Here is a 24,698-nt window from a genome sequence, read left to right as displayed (position 1 = left end):
GCTGATGACTTCCACATTTACATCTTCAGACCTCTCTCCTGAAATCCAGACTCATATATCCAACTGCCCACTTGACATCTATTCTTGGATGCCTAACAGGCTTCTCAAACTTAACATGTTCAAAACTTCTGGTTTGCTTCCCTCCCACAGATATGCTTCATTCATAGTCTTTCCCATCTCAGTTGATAGAACCGCCTTCCTTCCAGTTGCTCAGACTAAAACCTTAGAGTCATCTTGACTCACATCACACATCAGACCTATCAGGAAATTTTCAAAATACCCGCAGTCATGTCTCACCACCTCCGCCACATCGGCCTGGCCATTATGGCCATTGTCTCATCCTGTGGATGGCTGCAATAGCGTTCTAACGTCCACCCTTGCTCTTCTATAGTCTTTTCCCAACAGAGCAGCCAGAGTGACTTTTGCCAGCTGATCATGCCACTCTCTGCACAAAGTCGAACATTGACTTCTTATTATGATGCCATACAAGGCTTTGCATGACCTGTTCCCTCCTGGCCTCTCTGACTTCATCTTCTTCTACTCTTTTCCTTGCTCTCTGGGCTCTAGCGACACTGGCCTCATTGTTGTTCTATGAACAAATCAGACATGCTTTCACCTTGAGGCCTTTGAAGTAGCTGTTCCCTCTGCCTAGGACGCTTTCTGCCCCTGCAGATAACCAGAGATGGTAGGCTGGGGGTATCCTTTACTTCTAGGTTTCTATTCAAGGGACAGAAGTTTTATACCTTCTTAATGAAGGTTATCCTTGACCAAAAACAAACAAACAAAAAAACCCAAACCCATTGCCATGGCGTCAATTCCAACTCATAGTGATCCTATAGGACAGAGTAGAACTGCCCAACAGGGTTTCTAAGGAGTGCCTGGTGGATCTGAACTGCCAATCTTTTAGTTATCAGCCGTAGCTCTTAACTTCTACGCCACTAGGGTTTCCTGTCCTTGACCACACTACTTAAAAATTTCAACTTTCTCCCTATCCTTGATCCCTCTAACCTTTACTCACCTTTTTTCCCTGTAGCACTTATTACCTTCAAGCATAATATATTTTCCTATTATGTTTATTGCTTATTGTGTTTCCTCATATTAGAATATAAGCTCCCCAAGGATAGAGATTTTCATCTGTTTTTATTCATTGATGTATCCCAAACATCTAGAATAGTAATTAGCACAAAATAGCTGTTTGATAAATATCCGTTGAATAAGCTGAATGAAGAAAACACAGAACCTCAGGGCTGGAACAGACACCTGGCCAGGCAGAGGTCTAGGTCAAAAGAGGAGAAAACCCTCCTCATGTGGGCCAGAGAGGTGCTTCCAACCCCCCTGGAAGCGAGGGATTGTGGGTGGGAGAGGATGTTTGTGGAGGCGTGGAAGAGAAGCCACTATGAGAACCATTACACCAGCCTGCTCAAGGTCAACATCACTTCATATCTGGATTGCTACAGTCATCTCCCAACTTTTACCCTGCCCCTCATAGTCTATTCTCAACCTACAAACCAGAGTGAATCTCTTATTAGGAGATGTCACAATCTGCTCCAAGTCTTACATTGGCTTCTCGTGACAATGGCCTACAAGGCGAAGACTGATGGGGGAGATGGATTCCATCTAGAACCAATCTCTTCACTTTATCTAGTTACTACATATGCTAGTAACAGGAATGCCACTGTGTTGCTCTGGATGACACTGGTTTTTACTGGAGGTCCCATGCCAAGGGACAGGCAGGAGTTGCAGAGAGCTTAGGTGGGGATGAACCTGACTGTCACAGTGCCCACAAATTCTGTGGTTGGTTTGTATCCCTTCTGAGTGAAAGCAAATGCTGGTAGAGATGGCTCTTCAAACTGAGCCAAAGTTGGAATTAAGAGAAAATATGCCGACAAGTTTGATGTTTATGAAAGTATCAGCATTACAACTAATTTTAAGACCCCAGAGCTAAGCTTTCCTTGCTCCTTTGGGAGGACACACGATAGGGAGGAAGGGGCATAGGAAGAGCGTGGGAGGCCCTGTGTTGGAGTCCTTGCTCTCTCACTATGGGGGAGTAGGTTATTGCTCAGCAAATGTTCACTCCCTCCCCATCATAGCAGGATTTTGCAGTCTGGCTACACGACTTGCTTTGGCCAGTGGAAAGGGGAAGGAAGAGACAGCACATGGGCATTTCAAGCCTAGGCCTTAAGCAACCTCACATGTTTCCAACATCCATCATGAGAAGTACTTGCCCAACCTTCTCCTGATCCCAGAAAAACGAATCATGTAGAGTCAAGCTGCCCCCGGCTGCCCTGCAGATCTGTAGCTGGAAGCTGAGCCAACCCGACCAGCCCACAGATTAACAGCAATCAACTGTTAAAGTTGACTGTTGAATGGTTGCTTATTATGCAGAAATTGGTGGCTTATACACCACCTAACAGATGTGTGTTCCTGGTCAAATGACTTCACTTCTTGGAATCTCAGTTTCTTCTTCATCTGTAAACTGGGCATAACAACTGTATCTGCTTTGAAGGTGGGTACTTTGTGAGCACTAGATAAAGTACGCTTGTAAAACACTTAGCACAGAGGTGGGGTGTTGGGAGTGCTCAGTTAGAGTCATCTCCATGTTCCTAAGCTCAGCATGTTGTAGAATGGGCTGTGCATCTAAGTGAACTTAGCAGGGCCCATTGAAGCTATAAAATAAACAAAAAAATCATTGCCATCGAGTCGATTTCGACTCATAGCGATCGTATAGGACAGAGCAGAACTGCTCCATATGGTTTTCAAGGAGCGGCTGGTGGACTTGAACTGCCGACCTTTTGGTTAACAGCCAAGTTCTTAACCACTGCACCACCAGGGCTCCATTGAAGCTATACTATGACATAATTCTGGTAGCGGCAGTAGAAGGGGCTGGCTGCCAGGGTGAGGTGGGGGTGGCGTCCGGTGGTTGGGGTGGGAGGAGGGTGTTTTCTTTCTGTCTGACTTGGAAGAATGGAAGCAGGTTTTCCTGACAGCTGCCACTGTGCAGGTGGCCTTGTCTTCATCTCAACCTGAATTCATGGGCTCGTGCCAACAGAGCCTGCTGCCTCCTGCAGAGGCACTGGGAAGACTTCCAGCCTCCTGTTTTCTACTGGGTCGCTGTGTCCTAGTGAATGACTCTTATTCTAGAAACTCCCCTGCTTGCCACCAGCCAACCTTCTGACCTTCAGCAGGCTGGCTGCCTTGGAGAGTTTAGCTGGAGGGAATAGTGCTTTGGGTTTCCTGCTGAGCAAATCAATCCTTTTCTGCCAGTGTCTTGGGCATAGTACGTGTCTAGGCCATTCCCATGGATTTGGGTCATCATTACCCCCGCTGTGTATCCCTTCAGGTATGTGATAAAGGTTCAGACTCCATTATTCCAGGCTGGAATGTAAGAGCACAAAATACCTGTTATCAGGGGCTGAAAGCAGTTACCTCTCCCCATGCAGGCCAAGGTCTCTTTATCTTGCTTTAGTTCCCCTTTCTTTTCCTCTGGCCCTGCCAGGCATAGATTGTGAGTGATTGGGGCGGGGGGGGGGGGGGGCTCTCCTGCCCCTTTTATTTGCACTTCTAGCGGCCTGTCTTTAGAGGTGAAAAGGACACTTCTTCAAAAGTGCCTGCCTACTGCACACGCTCCTGAGCACAGCATCAAGGCCCTTCACAACCTGGCTCCAGAGCATCTGTCCTGCCACTCCCTCTGCCCCTGTCACTATTGCTCCAGGAGGGCATTCATTTCCCCCATTAACTCAGGTATGCCTGAAGGTTTATTGGGTATCGTGTCAAGCACTGAGATGAAGAGATGACCAAGATAGGCTCCTCCCCTTGAACACTTCACAGTCCTTTTAATGCTCTCCAAATGGTTCCCTCACCTTGAAATTCTCTTTCTTTATTTCCTTCTGTCACTCCCTTTGCTTCCTCCCTCCCTTTCGCCTTCATCCTTTCTTCTTTTCTTCCTTTCCCACCGGATAGCTATTCAATTATTCAGTCCCTCATTGAATAGCACTTGCTTTGTGCAACCTCCCCCTATAATCCCAGGCAGATTTGGCCATTCTCTTTGTCATCCCAAGGGGCTCCATTCATATTTGTCATGTTTTACTTGTTACACAATTCCATATGATACGCTGTAATATGTCTGTGTCCCCAACTAGAGGGTGAAGACCTCATGGACAGGAAGCATGTTCTATTGATCCCTCTACTTCCTGGCACCCAGTAGCCACTCAATAAATATTTGTGGAGTGAATGAATGAATGAACAAATGAAGGTCTTTGTTTTAATAACGTTGTCCACTAAAGCCATGGCCCAAGTGCGTTCTTCTTAGTTCCCATGACCTGATGGGGATAGCAGCCAACAGGGATCCCTCATTTGAGGTAGATGAGGTTGAAGTCTTACTTAGCTACAAAACTGCCATCCATCATTGGTCCCAACAAGATCTGTCACCCTGACCCTCCAGACCCCGCTGCATTTGAATTGATTCCTGGTCCTGAGGAAGGCCACCTTTCTGCCTGCTGCACAGGCCCTCGTGGAGGCTCTCATCTTTGGCAGCAGCCACGTCACCTAATATTAATCGGACCAGTGCAGGGGGTGGAGAGGGGAAGAAGGTGCCACCAATGACAGATTCTGTAGCTTGCAATCTGTTAGATTGTGTGTTGGGACTTAAAGTGTGATTTCACGGATTTTCATGGTCTCTAAATGGCAAATTCAAGATTATTTGAAAACATTTTATTTAATTTTCATGCTTTTTTAATCAAAAAAGTTAAAAGAATAATAATCTTTTATGGGCAGTTATAAAATGTGCTATTTACACAAGAGACAGAAATATCTCCCTTAGCTGAGCTATCTAAGTGTGTATTTAGAGAGGATGCCATTGGCATACTGATGAGGAAGGACAGAATGGTTCTGGAGACAATTTAATTTATTCTTCTAGGTGATGTCTGTCTCGGCAGAGCGTGACTCTCCAGGTTCATTCACCACCCCCTCCCTGCCTCTCTATATGAGAAGGACACTTGGCCATGAGGACCTGGTGGGTAGAGATGGTGTCTGGTCCATCTTTGCATTTCTGGAACTTTGCATGGTGCCTGTCATGGGCAGGCACTCAGGAAGTGTTTGTTGAACGAATGAATAAGTTAAAGTCCTCTGGACGGTCCCTCAAGCAGTCCAGGGTGAGACCTGCAAACATTCACTTGGTCTTTAGCACATCACCTTGAGAGGCAGAAGCAGAGGACACAACTGAGCCCCTCGTTTGGTGAAGGGCATGCTGAGGGGGCTTGGGGCATTAGAATATTTGCATGTTGTTTTTGACGTTTGCTAAAATCATTATTTACCTACTGCTTGATTCAGAATCCTAGACCTAGAAGGACTTTAATGTCCTTGAGGTCTAACTTCTTCACTTTGCAGAAGAGGAAACAGAGGCTCAAAGTGGAGAAAAGAAGTTTCTTGCTTAAGGACAAAGTCAGGACTTGAATCCTGGTTTCCAGCTCCCTCCTAAATAGGTAATTCTGTACTGGCTTCTTTCATCTCTTGATCTGTGCTATTTCACATAACTTTTCCCAAACGCTGCAGCTTCCAGGACCACTGTGGGTGATGAACGTACCCTCTTTCTTTTTTCCCCTTCAACTTTGTACTGTTCTCTCTTTTCTACTTAAGGAGACTGAGGATAGCAAACCTTGGGAATCCAAGAAAACTGGGCAGAGTCCTCCGGATCACTAGGGTCACACATGGGAATGAAGAAAGATGCCATCCTGCCTGTACCCAGAAAGGAGTCTGAGACACAGACAGGGAGACCTGGTCTGGCTGAGGGCCTCTGCAAGTGTTGAGGTTGAACCCAAAGTACCTGGTGGAAGCTTTTTCAATCAGATAATTGGCAAAGCCCCAAACGTGGGCCAGCTGATGTGCTGGCTAGCCAAGTCCCCCAGCTCATTACCAGTCCACGGGATAACGATGACCACCATCATCATAATCATTATTGCCTCAGACAGGCATGGATGACAAAGGCACCCCGGGGACTTCTGTTTGAAATGAGCTGCTTCTTAGCCAACCCTGACTCTCCAGAGTGACTTTCTGCAGAATTAAAGGATCATGAAGCTGAAAGGAGCCCTGGGAGATCATCTGTTCTGGCTTCTTGCCTTCAGATGGGACTAACCTTTATAGAATAGTTGCTGTATAGGAAATCGAACCAAACTTACTTTTATATGTTATTCTTGTGATAGTATCTCTGTTGAGCATTCGATTAAGAAATGGATTTGATGAATCAGAAACCTAGGGAAGAAAATAAAATATTAATCTCTGTGCAGTACTATCCCAGAATAAACATCACCTCCGTGCATTCACTTATTCATTCGTATTTGTTGAGGGCCTACCATGTTCTAAACACTAAACTGGCTGAAAACTCAGAGATGAAAAATACAGACCCTAGTCTCAAGGAAACCCCAGTCTAGAGAAGGAAGACAGACAAGTAAACAGATGATTATAATGTAGTGTTAAGAATATTATGATTGTTGTTGAGTCTTGTTGAGTTGATTCCTCATAGCAGTGACCCCATGTGACAGAGCAGAACTACCCCATGGGGTTTTCTTGGCCATAATCTTTATAGAAGATTTAGATATGCAACTAGATAACTATTGTTCCTGCTGTGATCGGGGATTATAAAATATGCAAGTGAGAGATTGCTATGCTTCACCGATTACCTTTTCTTACATTTAATCTTAAATTTCTTTTTGGTGTAAAAGCAGATGAAAAACAGATTGCCAGGTCTTTCTCCCATGGAGTCATTGGGTGGGTTCAAACCACCAACCTCTTGGTTAGCACTGAGTGCTTAACTGTTGTGCCACCAGGCTCCTTGGTGTTACAATAGAGTGATGGTATTAGAGGAAGCACCACCCACCTGGGGAACTGAAGAGCTAAGGGGTGAGCTGAGTCTTGAAGGCTAGGTGGAAGTTAACACAGTGTTTCAGTGGTTGAGAATGAAGGGGGAAGGGCAAAGAAAAATGTTCTGTACTGAGAATCTGTACATACATGGATTTGGAGAACTGAGACCTACTCATGTTCAGGGAACTGCAGTATTTTAGTATAGTTGGAGCTAAGAGTATGGAGGAAGGATGGAAGATGAGGCTAGAGAGATAGGCAGGGGCTAGCTCATGTTTGGTTTTTGAATGCTATGGCATTTAAACTTTATTTTGTAGGGATGTGGAACCATCAGAGGGTTTTAAGCAGGGGGTAGGTAGTGATATGTTTCAAAAACCAAACCCACTGCCGTCGAGTGGATTCCGACCCCTAGTGACCCTATAGGACACAGTAGAACTGTCCCATAGAGTTTCCAGGGACTGCCTGGTGGATTTGAACTGCCGACCTCTTGGGTGGCAGCTGTAGCACTTAACGACTACGCCACCAGGGTTTCCAGTGATATGTTAGGAAGGTGATATTTATCTAAGTAGAGAATGAGAGAAAAAGAGTACCCACAACAGAGATATCAGGAGATGAAAAGGATCCTTAAGAAGTAATATAGAAACTTGTTATATCACTGCTTTTTATTGCATGAATTGAGTATATCATAAACCATGTATTCAATCAATCACTCTCTCATTCATCCATGCATCTATCCATCCATCTATCCATCCATGTGTCCATGCATCTAACCATCCAGGTATCCATTCATCTAACCATCCATGTATCCATTCATCTATCCATCCATGTATCCATGCATCTATTCATCCATCCACCCATCCATCCATTATTTACCGAGTGCCTATTATGGGCCAAATATTGTACCAGATGTTAATGGGTCAGTTCCATTCTATGCCTATGCTTTCATTTCTCCAAGTTCCCGCTTTGGGAGAATAAGCCAAGCTTCCAGAGGATTCAGCCAGGGAACCACTATTTGGAGAGTGTGACATCCTCCCACACTGTTTTCTTAACAACTCCCTTTTAACGCAGCTTTTCCCAAGGTACCATTGTTCATCCCAGTCATTTCTCTCCTACCTCGCTCAGCTCTGCTCTGCAATTTACACTTCAGCTGCTAATCGAATGTTGTGACACATCAACATTTTAACTGTGATTTATTCTGAGGGCTGGGAAAATTGCAGCAGATGATTATTATTATTAGATAAGCAACAGGTAATTTTTAGTTTGGAGAAAGCACAGACTGTTTATTTTTCCTCCATCTGTCCCACTTTCTTGCACACAGTTTCCTGGGTGTGTTTTGGTGAGACACACACCAAGCAGAGGAGATAAAAGCCCACCGTGGAGAAAAGCCCAACCTTTGGCCACTTCCAGGTACTTTGAAGCCTCCTGTCTGTGCTGATGCAGTCCCATGAAAAAAGAGCCAAAAAAATGTGGTTGTGATTGGTAAGGAATCTGCCATGTCCCTGAATCAGGTGCCTTGGGCTCCTGGTTCCTGGTGAGTCTGGGCAGAGCTAATGCTGGGACTGGACCCTTCTGAGCTGATTAACAAAAAATGGAAACATTTCCAAAGCGCACACAGATGATTTGTGGGCTTTGGTGTGTTGGCTGCGTGGGTGAGAGGATAAAATATGCAGTTGGTATAAGTGAGAAGTTAGTGGGAAGTTAAGTGGGAAGTTAGTGGGCAGCAATTACAGCCAAATCTCAGTTCCCTGTGGTCATGGAAAGGGCAGGGGATTAGTAGGGCACAGAGATAGATATAACCCACAGATAAAGAAATCTCTCATTTTCGCCAACAACTCCCAACCCTTGGATGGCTCAGTTTTTGATGACGGTGGTATCTCTAGGCTCAGCTGACCTGGGAGTGGGGCCTCTCATCTCCTGGTCCTGCCTGCTTGCTGGGAGCTGGGGAGGGAGGCAGAGAGGTCAGAAGGAGGAAAGGATGACACCAAGAGGCTGTGCACCCCTAGGGGCCAAGGGCTTTCTTCGCATCAGTTTTGGGCACCAGTGCCTAGGAGAAGACTGGCTCCTCTCCCCCATTCAGTTGGTGCTTTGGGAGGAGTGAATGACAAGTCACAGCTTGGATAACTCACTGCGGAACAGCTGGGAGTTGATTACATTGGACAAAGATAGCAATGCTGTGGCTTATTTTGAGATGTAGCCAGAAACCTTCAGGTTTGCTCAGGGGAAGAGCGGGAGCATCCCTAGCAGCCACCTGGCCTGAGAAGATGCAGAAGCGAGTCTCCATTCTTTCACTGACCTCAGGGTCTTGGGCATAAATTCCTTCCAACAGCCTGCAGGGATGCAGCAGAGAGTCCTGACCATTAGCCAGTGATCTCGGTAGAGCGAGTGTTTCTGAGAAAGCTCATGAAACGTGCCAGTAGCTTGGCTGTTGAGGATGCTGGTTTCCCCATTTATCAATCACCCTGTCAGCTGTAATGTGCCTGCACTTCCAGGATGACATTCACTGACTCAGAAGCTTTGAGCAAAGTGAGACAAAGTCAAGGGCCAAAACTGAGAAACCCTCCCAAAGACAAGGACTGTAGGGGGAGGCCAGGTTGGCCCATGGGCGTTACTCATAGAAAGGTTGGCATTTTCCCTCTGAGCCCACCAAGTTCTGACGGACAGTGAGCTAGGGGAAGGTGAGCTCCTGGTCACACGCGATAGAATATTGCAACACACCTGTAGGCTTCACGACAGTGTGCATTGCCTGTGGCTCCACAGGAGAAAGACCTAGAGATCTGCTTCTGTAAAGATTACAGTCTAGAAATCCCTATGGGGCAGTTGTACTCTATCACATGGGGTCACTATGAGTTGGAACCGACTTTGACGGCACCCAACAACAATGCAGCATAGTGTGAATAAAGTCACAAGTATTAAAGTCAGGCAAGACCTGGATTCTTCAACTTGGGTAGAATGCCAAAGATTCTTTAAACCATTCTCCTTATCGATAAGATAGGGACACTAACGCCCAACCCCTAGGTTTCTTATTAGGATTAAATGATAAAATATACGTAAAGTGTACATCACAGTACCTGGCATTCAGGAATCTACTGTGCATCATTACAGGGCTTGTGATGATGCCAGGAGATTTGGAACAGGTACAGGGCGGGATCTGTGCCTGCCCCAATTTCCTTTGGGATGGATGTCAAATCAGGTATTAAGAAGGCATGATAGTCTAAAAATACACGTCCCTGGCCAAATGCCCCTTTCTCTCTTTGCTAATGACAAACCAGAGGAGTCTGTGGTTGGTGGTAGCCAGGGGCAGCAACATGTCACGGATCCTCCTGCCCAACAGACCACAAAAAGGCCTGCCCAGGTGAGGGAGAGGAAGTTAGGAGGAGGTGTGGGGTCTGGAGATGGCTGGCCAGCCAGGGTGAAGTGCCTGTTGCTAAGGGTGAGGTTTTGGGGAGAGAGAGTGACTAATGCCTTAGGGCTGTCCTGGGGGCCCATGCACTGAAAAAGGATGACGTCATCATGACAGCTCTTGAAACTTCGTAGTGGCGAGAGTGCTGGGCTTCTACTGATCGTCTTCAACAGACTGCAACTGCTGATCAGGGCACTTCCACTAATGGTCTCCCCGAAACTTTCCAAGGGGCTAGCACGGTGATAACCAACACTGGGAACTGCCACCCATCGCTTTTGCTTTTTATTTTTTTATTTATTCCAACTGGAAAGACAATTTCACTCTCTTTTTGCATACCCGCTTCACTTTACATTGTCCAAAATGTTAAAGGTAATTATTATTTTTAACAAATTAGGATTTGCTTGGTTGGAGATTTTATTTGTTGCTTTGACTGTGAGGGAGATGTGGCAGTTCCCTGGATGGCCGTAAAGTCAATATTGAGGGTCTTTGCTTTATTTCCCCCTGGGGATGCTTAGGAGGGAGGGTGAATGAGGAAGAAGATACTCAGAGTAATTGTGGGGCAGCTGGAAGGAGCTGTGTGGTGCAGTGCCTGGAGGGGCAGGACAGCTCGCATTTGTCTTGTATCTCTTTCTCCAAGGGGCAGTGGACAGAGAGACCATTAATCCTGTGGGCTATCCGTAAGCTGCCTCCTACCCTTCCATTACTTCCCTACGATTCTTCTGCATTAGGTGGGACCTGAAGCCTGACTTGGGTCTGGCACCCTTTTCTCTCTAGGACAGAAGATGCCTGAATCCTTGGCCCTGATGCTCCAAAATGAAGCCCGCTGTGTTTGCATTTCATGGAAGGAGACCTCATGTTTCGACCAAGCTCCATGGTACCATGCTATGACTCTGTTTGGGCATGGACATCATGGGCCACCCCTTTTCATATTTCTAAAGTCCAACAGAAACTGTAAACCAATATTGTGATTCGGGTGAGGCTGCAAGAAGAGAAGAATAAAGGAATGCAAAAGACTTACTTTTATAAATATAGAAACTACCACCAATCCATTTGGACTCCTTGCCGCTTCTGTGACATTTGTATATAACTCATGGTTATAGTGGATGAGCTGCACCTGGCAGGAGAGAAAAGCAGTAATAAGGTCAACAGTCCAGCATCAAAAGGTGTGAGGCACACCATATCCCCCCCCATAAGGGGGAACTGTAAAGCATATCATAAACAATTGGAAAGGCAATCTTTTAATTGAAGTGATTTCAGAACGATATCTACATCCACCTTCTTGTCCATATCTACAGCTATATCTATATGTAAATACCTATATATAAACAGAAACCCAAAAACCAAACCCATTGCCATCAAGTCAATTCTGACTCACAGTGACCCTATAGGGCAGAGTGGGACTGCCCCATAGCATTTCCAAGGAGCGGCTGGTAGATTCGAGCTGCCAACCTTTTGTTTAGCAGCCCTAGCTCTGAACCACTGCGCCACCGGGGTACCTATGTAAATTTACATGTATATAAATACATACACATATACAAAAATACCAACACATTTGCAAATGTTTTCTGTTAATAAGCATGCCTTTAATAAGCCCGGGTCCATCTGGCTCTGGCTCCATCCCAGGCCATTTCCCCTGAAGTGCGTATAAAGCGAATTTCCCTTATTAGGAATGGAACTGCCCTGCAGGGCTGGACGTGATCTCCAGGCTGCACCAACAGCTGCCACTGGCACCCTACATCTTCCTGGACGCCTCGGGGCAAGCAGGGAGTTGTTAGGTCCTGAGTCGGCTCAGTGGCTCTGCCAGGAGACGGGCCAGTATGCAAGATGCTCTGTTCTGATACCACAGCCTTCCCTGGGTCATCTGGTTGTGTAGCAATGTGCCCGTGGAGCTCCTGTGGCCGCGGGGGTAGGAAACGGAGTCCTGAATCAGGGCTCCAGTGGACTAGGTTTTCCCTTTGACTTCCCCAAACTTTTTAAACCCACTTTTTCAAAACTGTGAAGCATAGATATTCACATTAATTCCCCACCAAATTTTAGCCACATGACCAAGTTACTCCACTTCCCTGCCTCTATTGCTTCCTCTGAAAAATGGGGATTATTCTCTTTCCTCGGAATTCATCTCAGAGTTGTGGTTTTTAAAACGGAATTTCTTTTTAAAGTATGGAATTATAATTAATATACAAAAAAATTAAAGTATGGAAGTGTAATTTACAGTATGGAAGTATAAATTTTGAATTGTACATTTAAAAATGGTTGAAAAGGTAAATTGTACGCGATCTATATTTTACCATGATTTAAAAATATAAAAGTAAAAAAAAAAAGCCATAGTTCCCTCCCCTACTTCTATCCAATCCCAGCCCAAGAGATATGACTATTACCAGCTTAGGCCATATTCTTCCAGAAATTTTTTGTGCTTTATATCGCACACACACACCAGGTTTGAAAAATATTAGAAACGGAATCATCTATAAATGTAATTCTGGAACTTGATTTTTTTTAAATCTAAAAATAATTTGCGGCTATGTTTCTAAGTCCGTGGTATAACTCTAAGTCCTCTTAACAGCTGTTGAGTTCTCCATTGCACGAACACCCCATAAACTAGTCAGCTATCCTCTTGCTGATGTTTTGTTTGTTTCCCTTTTTTGTCTTTTATAAACAAAACCAGCATGTCTCTCTCTGCAATGACGTTAGCATTTTTCACAGGCCAATGGTATTAGATTGAAAATCTAATACGGTAATGAATGTAAAAGTGATTTGTGACTCTGGAAGCATGAGAGGGGATTCATTATTACCAATATCCTGTATTGCATTAATAAAAGGAGGTGAAGAACAGAGTATTTTAGAAGTTGAGAAAGTCAATGACCAAAAAAAGGTGCTTTTCTTTGATCTCTAACAAGCCATCTTGTTTGGCTAACACAGTAGTCTGCCACGCTCACTCAACACCCTGACCACCTGGGGTGCTTTAAAACCCACCTAGGCAAAACCACAATGAGATTACACTTCACACCCACTAGGATGGCTATTAAGGAAAAAAAAAAAAAAACTAAAATAACAAGTGTTACCCAGGGTGAGAAGAAACCAAAACCCTCATTCATTGCTGGTGGGAATGTAAAATGGTGCAGTCTTTATGGAAAACATTTGGGCGGTTCCTCAAAGAGTTAAACATAGAATTACCAATTACCATTAAAACAACAACCACAACCAAAAAAACCCATTGTCATCAAGTCGATTCTGACCCATAGCAACCCTGTAGGACAGGGTAGAACTGCTCCACAGGGTTTTCAAGGCTGTAATCTTTATGGGAGCAGACTGTCACATCTTTCTCCTGCAGAGCAGCTGGTAGGTTCAAACCGCCAACCTTTACTTTAGCAATCACATACGACTCAGCAATTCCACTCCTGGTACACACCCAAAAGCCTTGAAAGCAGGGACTCAAACAGATAACTCGTACGTCAGTGTTCATTGCAGCACTATTCACATCAGCCAAAAGATGAGAATAGCCCAAGTGTGCATCAACAGACGGATGGATAAACAAAATGTGATCTATCCATACAATGGAATATTACTCAGCCATAAAGAGAAATGAAGCTCTGAAACATGCTACAACATAATGAAAACATTATGCTAAGTGAAATGAGCCCCACAAAAGAGGGCAAATATTGCATGATCCCACTTATATGAAATATCTAGAAGAGACAAATAGAGACAGAGTAGATGTGTAGTTATCAGGGACTGGGGAAGGAAAGAAATGGGAGAGGGATTGCTTAATGGGTACAAAGTTTCTATTTGGGATGATGAAAAAGTTTTGGAAATAAATAGCGGTGATGGTTTCACAACACTGTAGTATAATTTATGCCAATGAATTGTACATTTAAAAATGGTTAAAAAGGCAAATTGAATGTGATACATATTTTACCGCAATTTAAAAAACAAAACACTTGTGCCTGCCCCTGATTCTGATTTAATGGATTTGGGGTGGGAACTGGGTACTGGTATTTGTTAAAAGCTCTCCAGCTGGGGGGCAGCTGGAGTTGAGAACAGTGGAACATAATCTGTGGACATCAGTATGCCATCAATGCCCACTCAGTTGGATGGCACCCTGAATCTGAGAACATCCTGAGCGTCATGAATCAGTGGAGTGTCTCATGGAGGGAGCACACATTATTGCTGCTCTTGAAATATCCTATTTGCTTGTTGCTTTTTTGTTTCTTGTGAGTTTTGCCAAAGGAGGCAGATAGTTATACAGCAGCTACTCTGCCATCAAAACGGCAACCACAGGGCCTGGAGACTGTACTCTGCCTGTACAGGACTCATGCCAGGCAGGTGTATCAGGCCTGTATGCATTGACCACACTGTCCACCCCCACCCCCAACCCACACACAGCCAAGACTTTGTGGAGGTGGTGAAGGGATACCACGTGGAGGAAGCACGACCCAGCAGGGACTTGCCACACCTCACTTCCATGTTGAAGTAGCTTCTTAATGAGAATCAAAATACACCCCTGCCGTCTGCTAAGATCTTCCCATCTGATCCAGGTGACCTACAAAACCACCTGGGGACATGCCAGTGCATCAAGGCATGCCTTGAAATGTCAGCAGGTTCTGAGAACGAGGCCTTGGAGAGCAGGGAAGTGGAGGGCAATCCTGTGGAATGAGCCTTCTCTCCAACTTGTAAGTCAGAAAAAGGCAGGAAGAAGTCTCCAGGGTTATGAGCTGCCCCATAGGGTGGGATCCTGGCTGGGGCTGGGGCTGGGGCTGTGAGAGAGGGGCTGGCAGGCATAGAGATGGGCCTGTGCTCTGCCATGATAATATTAGGAGTTGGTTGATGAGCTTCCTGTTGTATTAGGCTGAAGCATATGAAACTGATCTTTTGATCCACAAAAATGGTGATTTCATACATATTTTTAAAGCTATTTAAATACAGCATTCTCCACTGTTCCCTCATCTCCCAGTCAATTGCCAATAGGATGACAGTGCTCTGCTACTCAGTGTGTAGTCCAGGGACCAGCAGCAGCAGCACCGCCTAGGAGATTTTAGAAATGCAGAATCTTGGGCTCCACTTCAGATCTTGTGAATCAAGATCTGTACTTTAACAAAACTCTCAGGGATTTGGCATATTAAAATTCTAGAAGCACTGGAGTAACGGACACTGTTGACTGGCTTCAGTAGCCATCTTCCCCTTTGCTGTTGTTGTGTACTGTTGAACCTGACTCACAGCGACCCTATAGGACAGGATAGAACTGCCCCATAGGACTCCTAGGCTGTAATCAGATCTTCAGGTCTTTTCTCATGTGGAATGGTGGTGGGTTCGAACTACCAACCTTTTGGTTAGTAGCCAAGCACTTCACCATTTTGCCACCAGGGCTCCTTGCTAGCAGACTGCTATTTTGTTTGGGTGTTAGTTCTTCTCAGGTTCAGTTTGACTGGGCCAAGGGTTACATACATACATCATATATGTTGGAAATAGGCTGAGTCCAGATCATAGGAGGCCTAGAATATTAGGTGGTGAGCCATGGAAGGGTTTTGAGCAGAAGAATGAAATAATCAGCATGGACTACAAGAGAGGGGATTAGAGCAGAAACTGGAGGTGAAGAGGGTATAATTTTGGATGGTGTCATTAAGACAGAGATATGATCCATAGGACTGTGCAGTTTATTGAATGGGTATGTGTGTGCGTGTGTATGGGTGGGGGGGAGGGCAGCACTAAGAGACCCCCAGGCCACAGAGCAGCCAGAAGCACCAAGAGTTCAGAAGGCAGCTCAGCAGTGGCCAGGCTTCTCACTCGTCAGAACATAACTTAGGCATCAAAGGGAAGAGAAGAAGGTACCCAGGAGCCTATACCAGTTCATGTGCCAATAGCAGGGCTTAACTATGAAAAAGCACTGCTTCCCTTTCACCGGCTGCCCCGTTCTTGTCTGTGGCAGTGACAGTTCCTACAGCTGTTGCCTCTGCTCTTCCCCAACCAGGTCAGTGTGGTGCCCATGCCCATTAGCCACTCCCAAAGTGGTCTGGGGTGGTGGTGTGCTGCTCGTCTTGCCATTATTTGCTTTTCAGGAGCAGCAATATGAAAATCAGATCTTGCCAGGGACAGAGTGTCTGACTGGTAGGTGGGTTCTGAAAATGATGCTGTGGATTACTTCTTGCCACTTCTAAAACCAGTTGTGTAGATTTCATTTGACTCATGGCAACCCTATGTGTGTCAGAGCAGAACTGTGCTTCACAGGGTTTTCAAAGGCTGATTTTTGGATGTAGATCACTGGGCCTTTCGGAGGTGCCTCTGGGTGGACTCGAACCATCAACCTTTCAGTTAGGAACCAAGCGTATTGACCATTTGTATCACTCAGGGACTCCACCACTTATAGGTAATGTTTCAAATCCAGATCCCATGAAGTCATAATTTTGAATAACTTGGATGGAAGCTTAGGTGTAGTTTAACTGAGCTCCAACTTTGGGGCTTCCTCAGGATAATCAGAGGGTCTGACATGAAATAGGTGATCAATAAGTGATTGTTCAGTTTACTGAGGAAGTGTGTGAGGCAACTGAAATTGCAGGGGCCATGTTGAAACGCCTTATGAGAGGAAACTCTTTTGGGGCTAATGATGACACGCTAATTAAATACCAAGTTTGGCTGGTCATTACAGAGATGCCCTGAAGGCCTCTGTTATCCTAGTTGGAATTACCATACGAAAGAGCTAAACCTGGAATACTGGAAATTGTTTTATAATCTTGCTGTTTTCCTAATTCAGATGGGCATCCTCCTAGAGAAGCTTCTGGAAATACAAGACTGAGAAATGGCTGTCTTAGAGGAAGAAATAAGATAGTTGTCTTTTTGTGACACTTAAATACAGCGTATTCTCTGCATCTAAGTGCTCCGTGACCTGGTTGTGACTCGTCCTGGTGTGGCATGAACTCCAACCTTGCCGGTCTCATCCCAGAACATACTACCTCACCTCAATCCTTTACACAAACCTGGAATTCTTTCATCAAAAAAAAATTGTTGAGGAACAATTATGTGCCGCACGAGTGGGAACAAGACTGATAAAGACCCTGCCCTCCTAGAGATAACTGCAGATATTGGCAAGGGCTTTGCAAGAAACAAAGCAAGATTTTGGCTTAGAGAGTAAATGGGTAAGAAGGGGGAGGGAGTGGGAACAACATCAGGTAGCGTAGCTGGTGAAGGCCTCTCTGGAGAAGTGACATTTGAGCTGAGTGCTGGCGATGAAGAGGACCAAGGCATGGGAAGATGGGAAGAAAGAGCATGGCTGGCAGAGAGCACAGCCCATGCCAGGAGCCTGGGGCAGGAACAAGTGGCTGAACTGTGGTCGGGGACGAGGGAAGGTGGCTCAAGATGGGACCAGCTTATGCAGAGCTTTGTAGAACATGGTGAGAAATTTTGATTTTATTTTAAATGCAATAAGAAGTCATTGGTTTTATGGAAGAAATTAATTGATTGGATGTGCTTTTTTGAAAGCTCTCTCTGACCGCTGTAGGAGGGTAGGGGGCCTTGCCTACCCTTCTTCACCTCACCGCTCAGCTCTGGCCTCATCTTTTCCAGGATACTTTCTGTGAACGGGCTCTGGTCAAGTGCAGCTCTACTCTGACCCCATGGTGCTCTGTGCATGCCTTACTCAGGGGGCAAGTTCAAAATATTTTACAAACAGCGAGCCGTGGTCACTGCGTGATCATAACTGACGTAAGCCATAGACAACTGGTATGGTCACACCAGTGCTGAATATCATTGTCAACGTTAGTCAACTGTTATCATCATAAAAACGGCCAACATTTGTTGAGCACTTCTTTCTAGAGATGATGCCAGCAGTAACATCGTCTCATTTAATTCTCACAAAATTCCGTGAGTGAGTACCATTATTTCCATTAGTGTCATGGGGACACCAGGCCTCCAAGAGATTACTTGCTCCAGGAAGAGGTAGAGTGAGGCTGAGCCCAGTTCTCATGACTACAGAGTTCACACTCATGCACCATGTTATTTTGACATTATTCTTCTTTATGTCAGTCTCTACTTTTTTAAAAAATATATTTATTGTGCTTTAGGTGAAAGTTTACAAATCAAGTCTTGTACAAAAGTCCATACACACCCCGCTGTGCACTCCCGGCTGCTCTCCCTTTAATGAGACAGCACACTCCTCCTCTCCACCCTGTATTCCCCGTGTCCATTCAACCAGCTCCTGTCCGCCTCCGCCTCCGCCTTCTCATCTTGCCACCAGGCAGGAGTCGCCCACATAGTCTCATGTGTCTACTTGAGCCACGAAGTTCACTCCTCACCAGCACTGCTGTCTATCTTATAGCCCAGATCTGTCTCTACTTTTGGATAAACATCTCAAGGGCAGGGATATCCATCATCATATCCCTAGTATCTGTCACAGACCTGGGCTCAGAGGAGATGTCAGCAAGTGTTTATTGAATAAAACCCAATTCTGTATTTCTCATACCATTTCATGGAGTCTTAGTGCTGGAAGGGACCTCAGAAAAAAGCGAAGCCAAAACACTTCTTAAAAATGAAGAAAGTGAGGATTGGACAGGGGCTGCGATTTGCCCAAGATCACGCATACATTCATACATTCATGCAGTCAACAAACGTTTACTGAGCAACTACCAAGTGAAAAAGAGGGGTATAGGAGAAGTTGGACAGGTTGGAAGGACCAGACCATGGAGAACCTGGCAGGTCATGTTAGGGGGGCTGAATTCCATTCGAAGGTCCATGGAGAGTTGTGTGTAGACTCCTGGTCTCTTAGGATGAAGGGCAAAACTTCTTTTACATCCCATAATGATAGTAAGGAGCCTGAAAAACGCTGGCCTTTGTTGACAAGTACCTTGGCTTTCAAGCTAATAGACAAGTAATCATCTTTACTAGGTGAATAGACCTGTGGCAAGCAAACTGCCATGTCAATCACCAGCCCCCTTCTTGTCAAGGGTGAGGCTGGGAGCAGCCTTTGCTGTAAAGGACTCAGAGTTTTCACTTTGCAGGACCGAGCTGAATCACCAGTGTGTGACAGATGCTGCTCGCTGGCCCCTCACGCCTCGGGAGAGCAACCGACCAGCTGTGTTTTTAGACCCTGATGTCTACACTTTAGTTCGCCTTTCTCAGTGTGATGCTCCATAGCAGAAGCCTCTTGGTGAACTCAGGAAAGAGCAGTCTTGTACTGGATAACACATGGCACTCAGGGTGATAACATCACCCCAGGGTTGGATTACCCAGTAAGCAAGGTAAGCAGGGCTTACTTGTGCTTACTTACCAATCTGTAGTGAACAATTTCAAATATGTGAAATTAGTAAGTAAACACAAGTAACCCATATTTACATTGCTTACTGGGTAATCATCCCTGCCAGGAATTGTAAATTTGAGAAGATGATTTGCTTCTGTAGGAGGGTGCTGTGGGGTTGGGAGAGAGACAGGTGCCAGCCATACCTAGAAGCAAGATCTTCGATGTGGTGAAAAAATGTGAAACTGTTCACTACCGATGGTCTGATAAGCAAGGTAAGCACCCTGCTCACCCTGCTTACCTTGCTTATTGGATAATCTGCCCCTGTATTATACCTTCAAACGAAAACCAAACTTGTTGCCATGGAATTGATTCTGACTCATAGGAACCCTATAGGACAGGGTAGAACTGCCCCATGAGGTTTCCAAGGCGTGGCTAGTGGATTCAAACTGCCAACCTTTTGGCTAGCAGGCGAGCTCTTAACCACTGCACCACCAGGGCTCCCATTAACCCCTGGCCCCAGCTTAAATGTCTCAATGGCTTCCTACTGCCTTCAAGATAAAGACCCAGATCTGAGTACAGGACCTTGTGTGACTCCTGTCTTCTCCAACTGTGTCTCCTTGTTCTACGGGTTCTGGCCACAGTGACCTTCTTTCAGTCACTTATCCTACCTAGGTGGGGACACTGATAGTTCAGTGGTAGAATTCTCACCTTCCATGTGGGAAACCTGGGTTTGACTCCCAGCCAATGCACCTATCAGTGGGGGCTTGTGTGCTGCTATGATGCTGAACAGGTTTTGGTGGAGCTTCCAAAATAAGACAGACTAGGAAGAAAGGCCTGGAGACCTACTTCTGGAAGTTAGCCAGTGAGAACTTTATGGATCACAACAGTCCGGTCAGCAACCGATTGTGGGGATAGTATATGACCAGGCAGCTAACAACAACAATCCTACCTGGAGCATCCTCCTACCCTACAGCCTGTGCACACACTGCTCCTGCTCAGAACACCCTTCCCTGCCCTCTGCACCTGACTGACTCCTATTTATGAGCTCCTTTGCATCTCAGCTCAAGGGTCCCCTCTTGAGGGAAGTCCCCTCTTGAGGGAGGTCCCCATAGCCCACTCTCATGGTCCCCACTTTCCCCTTTGAAACATGTATTCCGTGTATTATATGTTGTCCTTCCCTTCACCTAAGATAATGCTTGTCTGCTATCTAGTTAGTGAATTCTCCTCTCTGTCCCTCCCCACCAGCAAAGAATGTTTTCTTCTGTTTAAACTTTTCTTCAGTTCTTATAATAGTGGTCTCATACAATATTTGTCCTTTTGCGACTGACTAATTTCACTCTAACCCATTGCCATCGAGTCAGTTCCAACTCATAGTGACCCTACAGGACAGAGCAAAACTGGCCATAGAGTTTCCAAGGAGTGCCTGGTAGATTCAAACTGCCGACGTTTTGGTTAGAGCTGTAGCACTTAATCACTACACCACCAGGGTTTCAAAAAAACCTTTGCCCTAGAGTTGATTCCAACTCACAGTGACCCTAAATGATGAGTAGAACTGCATCATAGGATTTCCTAGGCTGTGAATCTTTATGGAAGTAGACTGCCACATCTTTCTTCCATGGAGCAGTTGGTGGGTTCGAACTGTTGATCTTTCCGTTAGCAGCCAAGCTCTTAACTACTGTGCCACCAAGGCCGCCTAGTCTGCTGCACTGTGCACCGCCCAGGTTGCTTGAGTGTGCCTGGAATGGCCCTTTGTGTTGCCCCTGGAGCACTCCAGATCATCCCTCAGGTGCCTGAGGCCAAGCAGCAGTGTCGTTGTCATTCCCAGCCTACTACTCCAGTCATGGAAGCCCTGGTGGCTTAGTGGTTAAGTGCTATGGCTACCAATCAAAAGGTCAGCAGTTCAAATCCACCGGGCCTCCTTGGAAACCCTGTTGGGCAGTTCTACTCTGTCCTATAGGGTTGCTATGAGTTGGAATTGACTTGATGGCAATGGGTTTGGTTTCTTTTTTTTTTGGTAATGACACTCAGCATAGTGTTTCCCAGATTCATCCATGTTATGAGATGTTTCGCAGATTCATCGCTGTTCTCTATGGTTGCATAGTATTCTATTGTGTGAATATACCATGATTTGTCTATCCATTCATCCACTGATGGGCACCTAGGTTGTTTCCATCTTTTTGCTATAGTGGACAGTGTTGCAATGAATGTGGGTGTGCATATATCTATCCGTGTGATGGCTCTTACTTCTCTAGGATATATTCCAAGCAGTGAAATTGCTGGATCATATGGTACTTCTATTTCTAGCTTTTTAAGAAAGCACCAAATCAACTTCCAAAGTGGTTGTACCATTTTACATTCCCACCAGAACTGTATAAGTGTTCCGGTCTGTTCACAACCTCTCCAATATTTATTATTTTGTGTTTTTTGGATTAATGCTAATCAATGGCTGATTTTTTGGAAGTAGATGACCAGGCCTTTCTTCTGAGGTGCCTCTGGGGGGACTTGAACCTCCAATCTTTTGATTAGCAGCTGAGCTTATTAACCATTTGCACCACCCAGGGACCCCATGTTGTTAGTTGCCTTTGAGTCTATTTCAACTCATGGCAACCTCATGTATTACAGAGTAGAACTTCTCCATCAGGTTTTTTTTGGCTGTAATCTTAACAGAAGCAGATCGGCAGGCTTTTTCTTCTGTGGCACCACTGGGTGGGTTCGAACTGCCGACCTTTAGGTTAGCAGTTGAGTACAAACTGTTTGTACCACTTAGGGACTCCACTGGGCATTGTGAATTGCAGAGATTGACTCCACCACTGGGTGCCCTTGGGCAAGCCAAGCCCCTCATCTATGAACAGGGATAATAATACCGACTATGCCATAGAGTTGCGGTGATAATTTTATGAGACAGGGGCTGGCATGTAGTAAACACTCGATAATTAGCTATTACTGTTGTTGCTGTCACCCTGTGATTATCTTACAGGAAGTCGACCGTAGTGCCTTCAACTCCTGCAGAAATAAGGGTTGGGTGTGTACAGCCCCACTCTTCTAAATCTACTCTGAGTTGGCTTTCCCGTGGAAAACTGAGGAAGGTGTTACCCATTCACAACCTGGATCAGTTTCCAATTTGTTTTGTTCTGTTCAGACACGTGTGGAGCACCCACTGTGTCCCAGGCACTGAAGAGTTGGGAGCTTTTAAAGAGGGCTGCAACCCTAGTGGCTCACGCTGTAATTCAGAAGTAGCAGATTTTCTCTGTTCAGGGGTCGGCAATCTTTTACTATAAAGAGCCAGCTAGTAAATATTTTCAGCTTTGTAGCCATATGGTCTCTGTCACAACTGCTCAACTCTGCTTTGTGGAACAAAGCAGCCATACACAAAATGTAACAGAATGGGTGTCGTTGAGTTTCAATGGAGCTTTATTTACCAAAAACAGGTAGTGGACTGGATTTGGTCAATGGGCTGCAGTTTGCTGATCTCTGCTAATTCGAATTTGGAAGATATAATAAAGATCTTTCATGGTATATATTTTCCAGTGAGTATAAAAAACAAAAACCAAGCCTGCTGCAGTTGAGTTAATTCCAACACACAATGGCCCTATAGGACCAGGTAGACCTGCCCCATAGGGTTTCCAAGGAGCAGCTGGTAGATTCGAACTGCCAACCTTTTGGTCAGCAGCCAGCCTTTTTTTTTTTTGATTGTACTTTAGATGAAGGTTTACGGAACAAACTAGCTTCATTAAGCTGTACACAGTGTTTTATGACATTGGTTAACAATCCCATGACTGTCAACACTCTCCCTTCTCAACCTTGGGTTCCCTATTACCAGCTTTCCTGTTCCCTCCTGCCTTCTAGTCCTTATCCCTGGGTTGGTGTACCCCTTTAGTCTCATTTTGTTTTATGGGCCTGTCTAATCTTTGTTGGATGAAGGATGAACCTCAGGAGTGACTTCATTACTGAGCTAAAAGTGTATCCAGGGGCCATACTCTCAGGGTTTCTCCAGTCTGTCAGGCCAGTAAGTCGTCTTCTTATGTGAGTTAGAATTTTGTTCTACATTTTTGTCCAGCTCTGTCTGGCACCCTCTATTGTGATCCCTGTCAGCACAGTCAGTGGTGGTAGCTGGGCACCATCCAGTTGTGCTGGACTCAGGCTGGTGGAGGCCGTGGTAGTTGTGGTCCATTAGTCCTTTGGACTAATCTTTCCCTTGGGTCTTTGGCGTTCTTCATTCTCTCTTGCTTCTGACGGGGTGAGACCAGTGGAGTATCTTAGGTGACACTCACAAGTTTTAAGACCCCAGATGCTACTCACGAAAGTAGAATGTAGAACATTTTCTTTATCAACTATGTTACCCTAATTGAGCTAGGTGATCCCTGAGACCATGGTCCCCACACCCCGCAACCCGGTAATTCAGACCCTCAGGGAGTTTGGATGTGTCTGTGGAGCCTGCATGATAGCAGCCAAACTCTTAACTGCTATGCCACTAGGGCTCCAATTCAAATTTGGGAGATGAAATAAAAAAGATCTTTCATGGCATGTATTTCTAGTAAGTGTTCCAGTAAGCATAGACAGGAGGAAAACATACGCTGAGAGAATCTATGCATAAACCTCTTCCTTCCCTTTGAATGAGAAGGATTACCACTGGCACATATTTATAGCCCTTTAAGCTGTACAGAGCCCCTGGGTGGTGCAAACAGTTAACACCTTTGGCTGCTAACTGAAAGGTTGGTGGTTCAAGTGTACCCCGAGGCACCTTGGAAAAATAGCCTGGCTATGTACTACAGAAAAATCAGCTATTGAAAACCTTATGGAGTACAGCTGCACTTTGACACCCATGTGTCACCATGAGTCAGAATTGACTTCCTGGCAACTAGTTTTAAGCTTTACAAGGCACATTTGACTCAAATGCGTTTATAACTGCAGTCAACACGCAGGCCCTCAGCGCCCATCCTATGCCAGACCCCAGGAATCCAGAGAGGAATGCTACATAGTCCATATCCTTCTGGAACTCACCCATTTAGCCATTTGTACCTGATATAGGCAAGGGGCTAAGCTGGAGACACAGAGAAGTTAAGTAACTCTTTCAAGGTCACACAGAGCCAGTCACTCTGGTCTACTTCATTTTCGAGGGCGCAGGTATATTCTTTCCAAAAAAAAAAAAAAAAAGTAAAAAGCAGAGGAAGAGTGTTTCATACGTGAGGGGAGACCACATTTCAGCAGCTGTTGCTAGAACAA

The 24,698-nt window shown here is 45.3% G+C and overlaps 1 protein-coding gene across 1 annotated transcript in view; it reads right to left on the bottom strand.

Annotated features, from left to right (window-relative positions):
- CA10 (carbonic anhydrase 10) overlaps nt 1-24,698 on the bottom strand; it is a 543,538-nt gene that overhangs the window by 13,899 nt on the left and 504,941 nt on the right. Inside the window, exons 6-7 of the mRNA XM_049861343.1 lie at nt 11,271-11,366; nt 6,174-6,246 (exon numbers count right to left, since the gene is read on the bottom strand). Of these exons, the coding sequence (XP_049717300.1) occupies nt 6,174-6,246; nt 11,271-11,366 (169 nt within the window). The remainder of the gene's footprint in view (nt 1-6,173; nt 6,247-11,270; nt 11,367-24,698) is intronic.

Source organism: Elephas maximus, chromosome 19 (genome assembly GCF_024166365.1).
Source record: "Elephas maximus indicus isolate mEleMax1 chromosome 19, mEleMax1 primary haplotype, whole genome shotgun sequence".
Taxonomy (NCBI): Eukaryota; Metazoa; Chordata; class Mammalia; order Proboscidea; family Elephantidae; genus Elephas; species Elephas maximus.
This window is presented reverse-complemented; position numbering and strand designations above follow the sequence as displayed.